The sequence below is a fragment of the Drosophila nasuta genome, chromosome 2R, assembly GCF_023558535.2.
Source record: "Drosophila nasuta strain 15112-1781.00 chromosome 2R, ASM2355853v1, whole genome shotgun sequence".
In the NCBI taxonomy this organism is placed as follows: domain Eukaryota; kingdom Metazoa; phylum Arthropoda; class Insecta; order Diptera; family Drosophilidae; genus Drosophila; species Drosophila nasuta.
Window position 1 is genome coordinate 1,539,464 of NC_083456.1, and position 17,245 is coordinate 1,556,708.

The 17,245-nt window shown below is 37.5% G+C and overlaps 3 protein-coding genes across 6 annotated transcripts; all 3 read right to left on the reverse strand.

Moving 5' to 3' along the window:
- Nucleotides 1-680: 680 nt before the first annotated feature.
- LOC132785404 (uncharacterized) lies at nt 681-9,844 on the reverse strand. 3 transcript variants are annotated; one of them, XM_060791496.1, is made up of 5 exons: nt 9,727-9,844; nt 9,421-9,569; nt 1,930-3,713; nt 1,730-1,874; nt 681-1,661 (listed from the first exon to the last, which is right to left on the reverse strand). In XM_060791496.1, the coding sequence occupies exons 2-5, from the start codon at nt 9,478-9,480 to the stop codon at nt 1,368-1,370; spliced, it is 2,283 nt and encodes a 760-aa protein (XP_060647479.1). In that variant the 5' UTR covers nt 9,481-9,569; nt 9,727-9,844; the 3' UTR covers nt 681-1,367. The 3 variants fall into 3 exon arrangements, with proteins under 3 accessions (XP_060647479.1, XP_060647478.1, XP_060647477.1); XM_060791495.1 differs by having other exon boundaries at nt 9,421-9,844; XM_060791494.1 differs by lacking the exons at nt 9,421-9,569; nt 9,727-9,844 and adding an exon at nt 5,727-6,208.
- A 905-nt stretch (nt 9,845-10,749) lies between these two features.
- LOC132785328 (protein slender lobes-like) lies at nt 10,750-14,893 on the reverse strand. 2 transcript variants are annotated; one of them, XM_060791375.1, is made up of 5 exons: nt 14,700-14,893; nt 14,472-14,561; nt 11,683-14,418; nt 11,446-11,622; nt 10,750-11,387 (listed from the first exon to the last, which is right to left on the reverse strand). In XM_060791375.1, exons 2-5 carry the CDS (start codon nt 14,487-14,489, stop codon nt 10,959-10,961), a joined length of 3,360 nt encoding a protein of 1,119 aa, XP_060647358.1. In that variant the 5' UTR covers nt 14,490-14,561; nt 14,700-14,893; the 3' UTR covers nt 10,750-10,958. The 2 variants fall into 2 exon arrangements, with proteins under 2 accessions (XP_060647358.1, XP_060647357.1); XM_060791374.1 differs by having other exon boundaries at nt 10,750-11,393; nt 14,700-14,892.
- Nucleotides 14,894-15,937: 1,044 nt separating this feature from the next.
- LOC132787187 (leukocyte receptor cluster member 1 homolog) lies at nt 15,938-17,183 on the reverse strand. Its single transcript, XM_060794106.1, has 3 exons — nt 17,043-17,183; nt 16,887-16,986; nt 15,938-16,824 (listed from the first exon to the last, which is right to left on the reverse strand). Exons 1-3 carry the CDS (start codon nt 17,063-17,065, stop codon nt 16,039-16,041), a joined length of 909 nt encoding a protein of 302 aa, XP_060650089.1. The 5' UTR covers nt 17,066-17,183; the 3' UTR covers nt 15,938-16,038.
- Nucleotides 17,184-17,245: the final 62 nt, after the last annotated feature.

The window sequence follows — 17,245 nt, forward strand, 5'->3', positions numbered from 1 at the left end:
AGTATGCACATTATACACATATAAATGTTTATACATACACATAATTTAAAATATATAATTGCTTAATTTCTAAATTATACCTATTCGAACAGATTATGCTGAATATTATAAAAATATTAATTGTATGACTAAATGAGATATAGAAATCAATATGGAACACAAAATGTATTAGTTTCAAATTGAGCAATGTAATAATTATTTACAGTACTTGCTCTTAACCCTATTTCAATTAACTTAAAAACTGTTTGTACTTTGTATATAAAATCTGAGGTCTTGTTTACGCTTACGTAAACTGAATCCTGAATATTCTGCTGTATAATCGTTGGTTTTAAGTCTTTTTAGTTATCTTTATTTGGAATTTTGACAATTCTTTTGGAATATTTGTAAAGATGCAATATTCACGGCCTGCTGCATTTTATTGTTTTATGGTATACCGTTTAAATGTACATTTAATATACAGCTATATTAGTATACAAATTCGACGTAAAAAAAAAGTGTACATACCATATATATTTACATATGTTATATAATATATATCAAAGTTTTAATTGACTGCACTTTCAATCGATAATTGATTGTTTTTTTTATAATATATGTATGTATTCATATAGAATATACTTGGTAGCAATTGACCAAAAATTTGTGTGTTAAATACTGGACCGGCAAGTTTTGGGTGGTGATCTTTTTTACAAGTACGCCAAAAGGGCGTAAAATTCGAAAAAATTCCATTTTTTATGTACAGTTAACAAAGAATCGAAAATTTAACTCATCTATGTATTTCCTATTTTTTTGTCAAAAAAGTTAATGTTCCACTTGATCTAAGCAATTGTCATAGGATGTTTTTTTTTGTCTTTTTTACACACTTGCATTGATATTATTAAAGATAATCGTCAGAAGTGATTATATGTAACATAAATTAATAACAATTTCTTTTCATTCGAGATCAAATTCGAAAATATTATCATCATTGTCAAGAAAATGGAAAACAATATACACAATGGGAATTTAAACAATTACATCGTATGGATTGAGGGTGGTCCCAATATGTCAAAATTTTGAACTGAACTTTAGAATGTTGCGTCAATAGTGGAAAGGGAGCTCTTACAAGTTTAATGTTTGATTACGTAAACATTTATTTGACTTTACTGCATTAAGCTACGGTGCGAAAACTATGTTCTAAACAATTAAATTGAATAACAAACTTATTTGGAATCAACAGAATTGATAGATATTTCATGTTCACACAGAAATCAACTTAACATTAATTAAGCGTAACTGACGGGAGTTCCCTAAAAAGTATATCTAACACTAGTGCGTACAGAATATACTTATGCTTTAAATAAAGTGTACGCTTCTAATTTGTTCCTTTATATAATTCGATTTACCAGTGGCATTTTTCTACGATTGTACGTAGGAAGCTGTTGTTGCAACACTTGCTGCACCTTTACCTTTTGACCATACTGCTGCTCCAACTCGCCAGCTGGCCCGATGGCATAGTTAATGTCAAGACGGGCACGCTTCGGTGACTGGTAACCATCGTTGGCATTCAGATCTGCCGGATTGAGCTCAATTATACTTGACGATTGATCGATGGCAAGAGCGCCTCCACGTACTATCTGCTTGTCGTCCTCAATATCAATTGCATCGTACAAATCGTCGACCTGGATAGAACCGATGAGACGAAATTAAATATGTTTTCTTTTAATAGCAAGGAAAGTCAGTTACGCACCCCGATCTCAAAATCAGTCCCCTTCTGGGCGTATTGGGGTATTAGCTGATTGTTTGGCAGATGATTGCTTAATTGATTTATTTGCTCATACTCATGTACCACGTGCTCGTCCTGGGCGTGATCCTCTTCCTCGCTATTTGCCCAGCTGAAGAGAGCGATTAAATATGTGTAACAATATAACAATATTTAATTTGACTTACTCAACATCATCATTCTCTTCCTCTTCGACAAGCATAGCATCGATTAGAGTGTCATCAAAATCATGTTCCTCCAGGTCGGATGATTCCTCGATCTCAGATTGTGAATCTAACTCTACATCCGAATCGGCTGAGCCATGCTTCATTTCTCCACGTTCTAAGGCGTCAAGATGCTCCGGATAAACCATTGCACCGCGAATTGCAGCGGGATCCTTACGTGACCATTTTTGTACTTCCTCGTCCATCTTACAGATCCGTTCGGGATTCATAGCCCAACGACAGCCTTTGCGCTGATTACCATTTGTTGCTGGACGCTCAATTTTCTCAAAGCACTTGTTGAGCGACAAATTATGGCGAACGCTGTTCTTCCAACCACTCGGCGCGTTCTCAAAATATGGAAAATGCTGGCACAGAAAACTGTAAATCTCCGAGACGGGCAGAGAGCCAGCACGTGAATTCTTCAGCGCCAGCGCAATGAGGCATGAATAGGAATAGGCGGGTTTTGGAAATACGCTGCTCAACGTTGACTGCTTCGTTTTCTGTTGTATTGCCTTAACGCTGACATTAGCATTGGCATTGGATTGGATATTGCAATTGTTGATGATGTTGCTGTTGCTATTACCCAAAGGCGTTAGGGACAACGGTGACGACGATGTGGTAGGTCGACCCACAGTAGAGCCAGAGGTCGGCGATGGAGACCCAATACTGCCCTGCAAATGCATTTGTTGATGAGGCGAGTGTACTGCTGACGCGATGCTCTTAGGTGCACTGCCTCGCTTGGCCACGGCCCCGGCCCCGGCGTGCAACGTTGTCATGTTTTGCAATGGACTCGCCTCTCGATCGCGCTTAAGCAAAATGTTCCCATTTGATGTGAGTGGCGCCCCACTAGGTGACTTACTGGAAGTCTGCTGCTTCAGTTTGTTGTAAGTGGCGCTGTTGGCAAAGGTTAATCCACCAATGCCGGGTCCCAGTTTTATAGTGTTCGAGACACCACTGGAGGTGAGCAGACTATTACTACTTTTGGCAGTGCTCTTTGTCTCGTCCACGCTCGACTGTAATCCCTGAACCTTACGCAATTCCGTGCCCAGATCCTTGCGCACCGCATCCACGGCCGGAGAGTTACGTCGTTGCAGCAGGCCAGTCATGGTTGCCGTGGTTGTCGGTGCAATTACAGGCGACGATGCAATGGGCAAGGCAGAGGGGATCTGTTTCGGTATGTGGGCCATAACTTGCTCTCTGCGCAAGGATCCAGCGCTGACCTTCATCTGTGCTGGTGAGAAGGTCAAATGCGATTTATGCTGATCGCATGGTGAAGCGGGTGGAACAATTACTGATGCAGAGCCGCCTCTGCCCTGTGTCGAGGACAGACCAGCAGCTCGGGTTTTTTGCGGTGATCCGGAGGCCAACATTGAACTCGAGCTAGTGCTCGAGTTAATTAAAGGCATCACAGAAATGGGATTCACACAGGCACCCACATCAGCATAGTAATCAGTGGTTGACCAAAAATTTGCGCATGATCCCATCCACTTGGCTGTGGGCGACGCATGCAACGCATTGCTGGCTAACAGAGTTGCATTTGCATTGTGGGTTAACGATGACGAGGACAAGCTGTTGGCTGTATTAGTACTGCTGTTGTTGATGGCCGAAATGGACTCTAGGGCGTAATCGAGCGAACTCATCTCACTGGAGCTGCCCACGACGTTGGCAATCTCTGCCCTGATGTCCACATCCAGCATATCCTGCATGGAATCCGACACATAAAAGTCCAATGAAGGCCCAGCCGCATCCTACCAAAGATGATAATAGAAAATCAATTAGTCTAATTACATTAGCCAAATACATCATACTATTTACTTATTATTCTTTAGATAGATTATAATAAAACGTAGCATATAATTAAATTATAACTATTACAGCACTTATAAAAGACAAATTATTAACGTGTTGATTTACTGTACAAATCGACATAATGTGTTTATCGCTATTCTGCATACCAATACGATATTCATGCACATGTGTGTATGTATGTACATATACATATATCAGCAGATACTTTTCCTTTTTTTCACGTGCTGCAACAAGGTGATGAAAACGAAGGTTAGGGGATAAGAAGCAGGAGCAATGTTCAAACCAGTTTTATATTGGATGACAGGCAACCACCGCCAGACATGAGCACACAGGCATATACAAATATGAAATGAATTTGTATGTACAGCTGCATTCACAATAATAATAATAATAATAACAAACCTAACAGAGTAGAATAACCAAATACCAATCTTGACCTAATATTTTATAGTTTATACGACTGGAAGAGTTTTTGCATTATATATGTACATATGTATAATATAATAATAATGTGACGCAAACTATAAATGTGTAAATATGCAGTATTGGGACTCTCAGGAAGAATGAGAAGGCCAACTTAAACCGGATATACATAAGCAAAACGGAAAGATTTATGTGCAATTACAAGCTATACAGGCAGCTGCAATCTACACTCACTTTTACACACAAATATTCAACCTAAATGTAAATATATGTACATCGAAACATAAATATGTTCATATGTATGTACATATATGTATATATACGCAAATAGGATTATGTATTGTCGTTTAATAAAACAGTCAACGAAAAAGGACGTTTAAAACTTTACATAGTAAATTTCTCGCAAATACAGCAATTTGAACATAAACATATACGTATACCTATGTACATACATCAGATTCATCGTTGCGTGCTAAAAGCAACCACTCATGAATGTGTTGCGGAGCAAAAAGTGTTGCAGCAACATTTTGCTTGTCACTAACAGCGAACCAACATGGGTGCCAGTTTAACAGAGAATAACAAAAGAAAGGGACAGCGTATAATACATACAGCTGGAAATTTTGTATGACCACCAGTGATACCAACTTAGCTATTTAGCGGAAAAAATTGCATTTGGATTTGCAGGCTAGAATTACAGTTTCGTAAATTGGAAATTGATTTTGTTACTCATAATAGACCAAAACATTAACTTTAAGTTGTGGTAATCTAAGCAATTATTTGAAATTAATTCGATATCAAAATAACCTGCCTTTTCCTTTGTCCTATGTGACTTGAAAAATATACAATTTTTTTTTTTTTGATACAGCTGCGCTTACACAGTCTGTACATATCAGCATTTCCATTGAAATCGACGGAGTTGGCAGTAAAATCGACAGCAACAGTCTCCTCATCAGCAATAACAATACAAGCACAGTAACGCTTGTGTGTGTGTGTGCGGGTTTTATTCACAGCAACGAACGTGAGAACCAGAGAACGGGCAGCGACGTCGACGACGTCTGGTTTATGTTAAGGCGGTTGAAAAGAGAAACCAACAGCACAGAAAGTCTGCTGCTCTTTGTGGTGGAAACATAGAACATCGACGGCGAAACAGCAACACACAACAGAGTGGTCTGTTAAGCGCTCAAGCAGTACAGTTGGCAACAAAACATTTTGCAAATTGAAACATCAACAGAGCAGAGTTGAAACTGAACTGAGCGTTCCATCTGACTTTGAGTGAATTTCTCGCTGTTGCGGAAACTTGAAATCTGCTACGAAAAGGGTAGTATTTACTTATAAGCAGTATGCTGTCGCCACATGTTGATATGTATGTACATGTTGATGGAACATTGTTACTACCTTTGTACTGAGTATACATATGTACATATGTACATACATACATGTGCGAGGTTTAGGTATTAGGCGCAAGTTTGTCTGCATGCATAAAAAAAAGAATAAACGAAAAAGGAAAGCGGCTGGCGCCTGTTACTTGCCAGTGGGCGATTGGCGACGAAAGGGCAAATGGGGTTGATAGGCAATGTTTGCTTGTCCTTGGATACATTCCAACTCATTGACCCGCCCCTAGATCTGATTTGTGCTAAAAAAAAATCGATATAGACAAAGCTAAAAAGGCCTCATTATTGTTGATAAGTTACATAATTTAGCAGGATATCATAAATATTTGAAAGCTAGCGACGTTGATGTTGGTCACTTGGCATTTTAACTTTTTTATCAGACATATGTATTTACGTCCCCATACAACGTAAAACTTGTGTGTGGCCAGACTTTGAACAGATTTAAAAACTATTCTATTGAAGGCTGTTGCAGAGTAGAGAATCCTTAATCGCATTCCACAAGCATACCAGTTTAAATACCATTGTGGACTCTACTCGCTTTCGGCTTATGCCATGAAGGACAGTTACTGTAGCCATGGCTGTTTTTGTTGTCAGTTGAAACATTAATTGAGGTACACAGCCGGTGTTGGAGCAGCTGCACGCTCTTGTTGCAACAGTCATTTGGTTTTTTGTCAAGAAACGGTTGATCCAACCAATATATGTATATATGTATATGTATATATGTATATGTATATATATTTTAAATGTAATTAAATTATAATATATCATTAAATCATATCATATCATAAATTTATTTTTAATTCAATTTAAGAAACTAAGTAATTATGAAATAATTTTCATGCACACAGAAAATTAACATATTTTCAAGACTGTTTTTCATTGTAACTACACTTTATAGAAAGGAGTGCATTATAAATAGCATTATACTTCGACCTGTTTGATGTTTCTTCCCTATTGATCAATTTCTTGTGCAGTTAAATATTATTTTATACTTAAGGGTTGTAACTCATCTCTGTGTATGTATGCATTTTACATTTTTCCGATTTATCCGTCTGTCTGGCAGTCTAATTGCTGTATACATGCCTATGTTCTGTATGTATGTGTTGGTGTGTTCTGATAACCTTTGTCTAGCAGAAAATACCAGGCAGCTGCAATGATGAACCTCGGGTGTCGTTGCTGTTTCTGACATCACAATATGAGAAAGCTATATACATAGATGCGCACACATAAATACATACGTACATTATGAGAACTATTTTGACTTCAATGAATACTTGGAGGTGAGATGTACATTCGGAAAGAATACGGAAGGCAAACTTCCTGTAATTAATTGTAAGTAAACTGTTACTTGCTGTACTTTTTCTTGTAAATAATAATACTACTATAAAAATAGTGTTTAATGCAAAACTGCACGACACCCTCGCATACACATAATGTAACATACCTGAAAGGAATACAGACTTAGGTCCCTTTCGAGCCATGCTAAGGCTTAATAGCAGGGAATAGCAAGGAAGTCTTGACAATGCAGCTGCTGCAGCAGATGTCTGATGACCTCTTTATGCTGTGCATCAAGGCATGGAAACACGCAAAGAAGGTAGAATACTATTGCCATCTCTCTCTGTTTCACACTGTTGCACCCTTGACAAGAAATTCATGCCCTAGACATTACGCCTGGGGTTCAGCATTGTGCATTTTTGTGTGTCGTTTGAATGATAGAAATTTCGTTGTTGCCTGGTAATTCCTTTTAGCTGGATATGCACGATTTATGGGCCAAGCATCGGCATCTGCCATATATTATACATATCCTTTGTCGTTGTTGAATCTTAAATGTTACTTCAAACACCTCAGGTTGCAAGACATTTCTTTTTCATGCTGCCAGGAAACTGGGACACGAATTCCAATCATTGTATCGGGACCATTATCACCATCAAGATGACTAAAAACGAAATCCCGCCAGACTTATATTTTATGCCAAATATCTTTCGCGTACCTATGAACGCCCATTTGTAAATTACTTTATGATCATTTCGTTTATTTGGATCCTTAGATTTTGTTGCTTGCGTGTGTCGTTGGGAGTGGTATACAGCTGGGCGCTCATATTCAAGCAACAGACAGAAATCTGCCGAGTACGAACAGCGACATGTTGCCTTCTCATATTATGATTGCTGTTGCTGTATGTAAGTGAGATTGTATGTATAGTTGTGGGTGTTTCATTCACTCAAAGTCAAAGTTGCTGGTGGTCGTGGCGCGACTCGTTGAACTTTGAAGATTCTGCACTCGCTTCGGCTCGACGAGAGTGAGAGATACTAAGAGAGAGGCTGGAGCGGCCGGCTAAGCAAAAGCTTTTGACGTACATATTTACGTGTGCATACACAGAGAGCAGCTTTGACTCCCCCTACCATCTTACAACTTGTAGCGTTTCTGACCGGCGTTTCACATAAAAACATTTTCCTTGTTTAGTCCACACACACACATAAACCTTGCCCAAAATGAATTTAAACGCACTTGTGGCATATGTACATACATTTGTATACCGTTGAGTATTGTAGATTTTGATTAAAATTGCTTTAACTGATGACACCACGTTAACAAGGACATTGCCTGGTAACTAATAATCAACAACATTCAACAAACCTGCTTTTCATAAAAATGTATTTAAGTTTATGTACATGTATTATGTATATGTATTATGAACAATCATATGGATGTGCAAACAAACAGATAAGCAACAAAAAACAAAAATATCCGCGATGAGGCATACGTTTAGCCTTTAAAATGTTTAAGTCGCAAAAGCAAAAGATGAGCCAAACATCAAGACAAACCAAGAGGCAAACAAGGCAGCGGTTTAAAGAGCCAAAAAAAAAATCAAACCCGTACATAGAAATTAACATGTTTGTATCTACATATACATATATGAGCAAATAAACATAATTCGTTTCCATAAGTAAATAAACTTCACTAGCTAACAGAATGCTGAACTGAGGTTGACATCGACTTGATCAACGTGTTCGACTCTGTTGTTGCTGCAAACTTTTTAGTACACACAACAGAGGACTGGACTGTTGTGTAAGCATTAACATCGAAAATTCCCTCGGTCTCTACACAAGATTGTAGCCGAGTTAGTAACCAAAAGATAAAGACAGAAAGCATAATGTACAAACAGAATTACGAAAATACTTTACATTTAGATAAATTTAATAGAATCTAATTATCGGAATGCCAATACTCAGCGGAACTCTTCCTGTTACGACTACTCGCCTTCGTTAATCAGCATTTCCAATAACTGTGATGAGTTAAGAGCAATTTTAAAACACAATGCTTGCAAATAAAAACGCGCTCACCCATACTTGTACATATTTACATGCATACATATACTTTACAGTAGAAGCCACTCACGCGGCGAACTGGCGAATTGAAATTTAAAATGGAACGTTGGTTTTGCTTTTGAGCGAATTTGCGGCGAACACACATGAACGAAGCAAAGCTACAATGCCCCATTCAACAGGGCACCACAACTTGGCGACAATGCTTAGGGGAATGCAGGTGCAGAAATACCAGAAACAATTCTGTGGAGAGCTGCTGCTGCTGACTGAGCTGCTTTGTCGACTGTGGCGAATTCTACACTAAACGAACGTTACGTATTTGAATTAAACGAATAATGGTCATGATTATGAGCTATTTTAATCATGTATGCGTGTACCCGGCCGGTAGAGCAAACAAAAAAAAAAATAAAATACAATTTTATGCCTCCTCTAGTGTTAGCTTAATGTATATATATTATACATTGGTATTTATTGGTAATATTATAGTTATTAAGTATTAATGTACTTACCGCATATTTACTGAAGAAACCTTCATGTATATTGCTTGAATAATCCTCTAATTCAAACATACTGCAGACAGACGTTTGACGTTCAATTTGCAATATAAACCTTTGTTTTGATCGACTTCCCTTTTCCACCTTTCTTAATTCCTTTTAAACTGTGTGCGATTGTATTTGTGCGTGTGTGTGAGAGCGTAAGAACAAAAAACCGTTGTGCGTTCAACAAAAACAACAAAAAATTAACCGTTCATTAGTCGGTAATTGATGCTTTACGATTTAATTGAAAATTAACACTTTTGGAAAATATATAAATACTTGTGTTTATAATATCGGCACATTTTTTTCATATAAATTCAATATTCCCAAGCGGAAATTATAAATACACGAAATCATAAATGCGCGTGCCGCGTAAAAACGTCCTCTTCGGTCGACGTTGTTGTTGCATTTGGACCGGGGATCGCGTGACCGCAAGTTGAATTTAAAAATGCCCTATATTACGGCACAGAATATACCGAAAATACTCTTCCATATACGCTGCCTGGTAATACCTTTTTGGCGCAATATTTGAAAAATTAAAAACCGTTAAAAATATATTATTATTTAGTTATTTTTTAAGTAAAAAAAAATTGCGAAGTCTTTAATACGGATTAAAAAGACCTCTCTTAATTTATAGTAATATTTTTGTCGTAGATGTTGATGAACTGTTAATGAGAGACGTACATATGTTCTTTAACATTACATATAAAAATAGTGCTTGACGAGTTAATATTGAGTAGTTAATATATATAAAATATTAATAATATAAAATATGTAATACATCAAATATTAATGTAATGTTTTGTCAACAGCGATTTATCATACATTATATAGAAATAACTGCACTTGCAAGAATTTCACATCAAGAGCGTTTTAACATAGTCTTAACATTTTACAGTAGTACGTCTTTTGGCGAATTATTTACAAAAGTGAAACATTCAAGTAAATTAATTATTGTAAATTCTCCCCACCTTTGTTTTCATACAAACGTTCTATGTAGTCTTTTATATTCATATTCGTAATTGATGACTTTAACGTTGTATAAAAAATATCGATAATTCTACCAGCTGATTATAAATTCTTGATTTTTTTTAGCTGTTATGAAAATATAATGTAAAAAAGAAATAGGTACATCCAGCTTTATTATTCGTATTAATATAAATAATATCAAATCGCATTAATGCGATAAATCGCAAGCCATACTTTTACCTCTTTTAATGTCCAGAAAATTCGTATCAAGGTTGCAACCCAAAAGCAAAATAAAATCAGCATTGCATAAATTAAGTACATAAACGAAACAAATGTTTTTAACATTAATGTAAATTATTTTAATACCATAATACAATTTGTTGAATTTGCAAGAAAAGAAAAAAGCTCGTTTTAACGCAGAAAACAATTTCAAAAAATATTTTTTTTAACATTCAAGAAAATATATAAAATAAAAAAAAATGACCACATTGCGCTGTTCGCTTCGCATGTAAATATATACGTATATTCCTTATTTTTATTTTCTATTGAACATTTCCCGCTTGAATCGAAGTGCCGATTCTGTAGCCGGGTTCCGACTCACAGTACTGCGTGTTCCAACTTCTAGCTTCTTTTTTAAACTCTTTTGAAGTATCAGGCCTTTCCTGAAAACCTGAACGGCTCTCTGGAGTTGGTGGAAGCTCTCTGAAATATTTTTGGGTTGGTGTGCACGGCTCCACTTTAACGATGCCTGATCGCGTCTTAATAAGTTCAACTCTATCCTTGACATCCTTGGACATTAATACATATCCAGCACTGGTTTTAATACGTTTAATGGCATGATGATTCTCCTCATCAGAGCTTTTCATTGGCGATGGTTTGTTCACTTTTGACCTCTTCCTTACAATTTGCTTCTTCACTTTTTTTGTCTTACTTGCTACATCAGGTTGAGGCGACAATTTGCGAGCCAGTGTCTGAAGCTGAAAAAGATGCATTATAAGTACAAGAAAAAAAATGGTGAGTGTGGCTCACCTCTTTGCTTGCTGTGTCTGAGACTAGAAGATGCATAGCATGCTTGACAGCATTCCTAGCGGCCTGTAAACGCTTTACACCCTTCTTGGCATTAGTCGGTTGGTCAGGGTGCTCTGGCTTGGAGGTTGCTCCAACAGGATTTTGAACACTTTTTATTATCTTACCAGCAGAAATTTGCTTAAAATAAAAATAAATGCATTTAATATATTCATTAGACATTTTTGAAATTAGTCTTACTTGCTTCTTTTGCTCAAGCTTCGCTTTATTAGCCGCCTGAAGAATTTCCTCACAGTATTCCAGATAATAATCCGTATCCTTTAAATGAGGATGCGCTTGCTTCTTAGGACTCGCATCTTCTGTCACAAGCTCTTCCTTGTTGACAATTGCACTAGATGACGATACAACCTTCTCTTTGTCAATCTCAACGTGCAGAGCAGTTTCAGTTTTCGTGCCATCAGGTGACGATATCTTGATAGCATCATTAATTTTCTTAGGCTTCTTGGAAGAAACTTCCATTGTGGTATTCGAGTCTTCTGGTGCACCGCAGAAACTCTTTGACAACCGTTTCCGCTTCGACTGTTGGCGTTTTTCCTCGTCTAGGGTTTCGATGAATGACTGAGATGGTTGGACATCGCAATTTAGTTGCTCACTACGACGCTTCAATTTTGGTTTTGGTTCAGTGTCGGTAGATTGAACGTACAGTGTTTGTCGACGCGACTTCTGGAGTGGATTAAACATTTGCTGCAAATGAGACAAGTCACAAGAAGACAATCCTGCCAGCAGTACTGCCTCGTCCTCATGATTTTGCTTAGAATGGAAAGCACTTGATTTACAGTTTAGTTTCATTTTTTTAATAACTGCTTCTGGAGTATCATCCTTGTCTTCATGGATTAAATTCTGCTCCATAGGAGTGGGATTCTCATTATCAATAGACTTTACTGTTTTCTGAAGAAGCTCGGCATTGGGCGTTTCATCAGCACCATCTTCAGAAGGCTCTTTATTCTCCATAACATTGGGATGCTCTTCCTCGACCATAGATTTCGATTTTACTGGGGTGTGTTTAACAAGTTTTTGTGATGACTTTTCAATCTTCGATGCGAGTTTACACTCCTCTACAACATTCCTCTCATCTACTTCCCCTATTTCTTCGCTGGAATCGAGAACTTCGCAGACACTAACGCCATTGAAATGACAACTCTTATCTAAATCACGAGCTTGATCTTCTTCATTGGAAATGTATTGTAAATCTTCATCTTGTGAATAATCATGTAGCGATACATTTTCAGCTGTTTTAGGTTTATTTTCTGAGGACTTCTCTGTAAAAGGGCTTAGAATTCGTTTAGTATAATCTGACGAATCGCTAGCTGATTTCTGTTTTTTCTTATTGTCCTGCTCAGCAACTTCTTCATCACTATCGCTATCATGGACTATAATCCGTCGACGTTTCTTAGTAGTCTGGCCGTAACTGTCGACAGATCCATGCTCAGAAGCGGATGAGAAGCATAAAGCCTCAATTCCTTCCTGATTATCTTCTTCTTCATTGTCGGACACAATGAAGGATAACTCTTCATCGTTGCTATCCTCAGAGCATTCATCATTAGTGTCCTGGCTGCCAACAGATTCGCCATCGTGGGGTATGTCATTTTCTTCAATCTCTCGGCGTTCAGAGCTATCCATTGAATCGCCGGATTCATAATTTTCGACAACCTCCACTTCGTTGTCCACGAATTCGCACACACCTTGCTGATTGTCTTCCTCATCATCTTGCTCCTCCCGATCTTCACTTTCTTCTTCGCTAAGAAGACAACGTGAGGGTTTATCTTGTTCAACCACAACTTCGGCAGCAACCATCTCTGAGGGAGACCGCGGTTTAATCGTATCAATTTGAAGTGGTGGCGCCGCATTCGTATTTGACTTATTTAATTCATTTGTCTCAACAAGCAGCCCACTTGACTTTGCTAAAGGAGTCGAGCTATTACGTTTCTTCAATATAGTGGCCTTTATAGGAGTATCACTATTGACACTGACGTCCTTCTTGGACTCTGCCGTCAAATTGTAATAGTCTACGGGTGGTGTATTAATGCGCGCTGGTGTTTTTGGGTATTTTGGCTTGGCAGCAGACTCTGTTGTGTTTTTATCATGAAAGAGCACCTTCTTTGTGAAAGAAGACCGTTCCTCGATGATGGGATTATCGTCAACATCGCTGGGTGATGGCACAACATGCTTATCTATTGATACATCTCCGTCAGCTCGATTTGGCTCAACAGTGTTAACATTATGTTCCTCGAATTCTGAGATATCTTTCGATTTTTCCGTTACTAAGGTTGACGGCTTTTCTACCTTACTAATGACAATCTCTCTGGAGGTTTCATCTTCAATGGATTTTGGAGTTTTGGTCTCTGCCAACGAAGTCTCCACGCTGATTTTCTTAATTTTGATTTGTAGCTTTGTATTTGCCACAATTTCTGATTTCTGATTCGATTCAGCACTTTTTGCGGATTGTTCCTCGACACCAAAATGCGAAAGCTCTTGTTGGGGCACAGCTTGTGTAATCACATCATTTGTTTGTTTTTCTTGATTTTGTTTCTTTTCCTCCGAATTATTAGTATCAGATTGTAACTGCAGCGAACTGTTTATCGATAGTTTCACAGATGGTGGCGTCTTTGACATGGAGCGCGTTACGCGTCTATCATCTGATGATTGAGGTGAATTCTTGGGTGTGAAGTCCAATTCGGCAACTTCGTTGACCACATCCATCGGAGCTTCCACGACCTCTTCCTTCTTCAGTGGCAGCTGTTTGCGAGCCGATTTGGCCGGAGTGCGTGTTGCACGCTTTACAGACGATACATTAACCGGCGTGCTCGGTTCCGGAGTTTCGCCACGTGCCACGGACAAACGAGTTGAACGTGTGGGAGTCCTTATCTCAATGGTGGTCGAGTTTAAGCGAGTTCTGCGCAAGGGGCGGGGGGGATGCTACAAGGAGAAAGCATTTGTGATAGGAAACAAAGACAGAGACTTCAACTTACCACGTTCAATAGTTCCATCCACAAGATGCGGCGTCGAAGGACGACTGTCTGTGTCCAGAGTCGACAGACGCCGAGTTCTAGCGCGAGTTACTAACATACAAAGAGACAAGTACATACATACATATTCAATTTGATGTCGAATTTGTTTGCATTTGAATTGCAACGGTTGCAAAATTTAATCAATTTGAAGAGAATTCATTAATAATTTCAATTTCAATTGTTACTTACCACGAGGAACGTCATTGTTATCTTCGTCCATATTGAAAAATTGTTTTTTTGCTTTAACTTGAATTCTACTTATCAACACACCAAAAAATATTGAATCAAATGAAATTAGTGATTTTTTTTCGTTACTAATATTACATCTAAATGAAATGCTGCTGAGACGCAACCGACGCTAAACTTAGAAATGAAATAATCCAAGCATCAAGCCGCCAAAATTACCATGTGCGTCAACGTGACCACATATTAAATTTAAAAAAATACTATTTTTTCGCAAAAATACCAATGACAAACTAAAGGTTACATTGAAATAGTAGTGTTGTCGTAAAGGGCCGTTTTTTTTTAATTGTTGGTTGTTCTTAATAGTCTATTTAAATCAAGTGAATCTGCTTCAATGGTGCAAGTGTTTACACCAAAACTGCATAACGCGAACTGCTGTTTAGGGATGAAAAAGTAAACAAACTCCGGCAGGTGGAAGAAGAATAACAACACCAATAGAAATAAATCAACAAAAAATTGGCAATTTATTTAATTATGTGATACGGAGGGCATTCAAAAAGTATACCTTTTATTTATTATTCATCAATTGACATTATTTATTTCTGTTTAATATCATAATATTCAACTTGCTCTGCAATGATTCCAGTACAAAGGTGTCATATTGATCGTCTTCTCGATTTTCTATAGTCCTCTATCTATTTACTTTTATTTTTTCGACATTAAACAAAAAAAAATAAATAATTTTTTTAAGAATTGCTTAGAAATTTAAAATAATTTGAAGGCGGCAAAATTTCTAAGTGGAATAATCAGCTGATTTTCGTCGATAACACAATTTTTTCGATAAGTATAATTATGAGGTTCTTCTTAAGTGGTGAATGGGGGTTTATGATTGAAATTTGGGTATGTTGTGGAACATCTACATATTTAAAAGAACAAATTTTGTTCAAATAAAATGGTAAGGCCCCCCGCATACATTTGTATGTATTTCGCTTGAAAGCTTCCGCGGCACGCAGCACACATTGTGTAAAAAATATTTTATTTCAAATCGGTCTATCTAGAGAACGGCGAACTTTTGAACAAAAAAGTCCAAATTTCACTACAAATTTCGGCAGTTTTTCATTATGAGAATTCTTCCAATTCACCATTCACCATTTACCCTTTAAATTTGGCACGAGGTATAGATTTTAAGTACTGATATACTAATTGTATATATACAAAGAAAGAGCAGATGCAAACAATAAAAATAAAGTATGCAATAAGTTTATTTAAAGATGATATAGAATTTATGGATAAAATAGTATTAATTTAATGTAGGCATGGCATAGAAGATACAATCCTTTTAGTATTAAGCCATATTCTGCTTTGCAAACTCAGGGTTAAATTGGCTATTATACTTTTGGATAATACGAGGCGTGGCTGTTGGCGTCTTAGATGATGAATTCGAATTCGCTGGAAATTCAGAGTCTCTTTGTGCGAATAGCTGCTCCTGACGTCGTTGCTCAGTAGCTTCCCGAATAAGACGCTCTTTTCTCAAATTGTTCAGTTTGTCTCGCTTAGCTTGGGTTGCTTTTTTGGATATTTTATCAGAATTCTTGTAGCTTTTGTGTTTATGCTTCTTGTCTTTTTTGTAGCTTTTCTTTGGCCTTTTGTTGTCTATCGATTTTAATTTTGATTCTGGACAGGATGTACCCATACAAGAACGTTTGTTCTCGGCAACAAATTGTTTGTCTGTCGAAATCAAAGAGTTTATTAATGTTAGTGGATCTTGTGATAACTTTTGCTTGGATTGAGTTTCTTTTCCCTTGTTGTCGCTTTCCGACGAGCGTTTGGGTGCGACTTCATACCAACTGCGCACTTTCAGAGCTTCATTCGTGTCTTGGCCAAGATAGGTGAGATACCCGATTTGCTTTTCATATTTCTCTTGTTCCTCCTTCTTTTCTTTTTCCAAGTCCTTATTCGTCTTTTTTATGTGACTTTTGTAGTCTGCGAACAGATTAAAGGAAACTGACGGCGTCGATAGGTGATGTGAGTTTTTCTTTCGTGTTTCAGATTCACATGGTGCAGCTGTTATTATTTTTTTTTCTAAGACGCCCGTTTGTCCACGCAAAAAGTTAATACGCGCCTCACTCTCCTGAAGATATAAGGATATTTGGGGTGCTACTAAAGTGATAATGATAGATTCCAACTACTTACGGCCAATTCCAACTTGTCGCATCGTTTCTTTTCATCTTCTTGGGCCGCAGCTTCATCACGCCGCACTCGGGCAATATTTTCTTTGGTGCGCACATGCCAGCTATTTGATAAGTGCAGTTGAAATGCTATAAATTATTCATTAATTTAGGTACGTACCGTTTTTTTGGCAAAATATTCATCTGCGCTAGTACTAAAAACAATATAAAATCACGTCGAACGATAGTAAACAAAACGAGTCGTCATGTGAATGGCAGTGAATAGTGTTGTAAAGCGTTTGATCTATGGAGTAGGTCAAAACAAAATGAATGTAGAATTGATAATGAATAAAATAAATATTCGGTAGTATCAAAACAATCTAG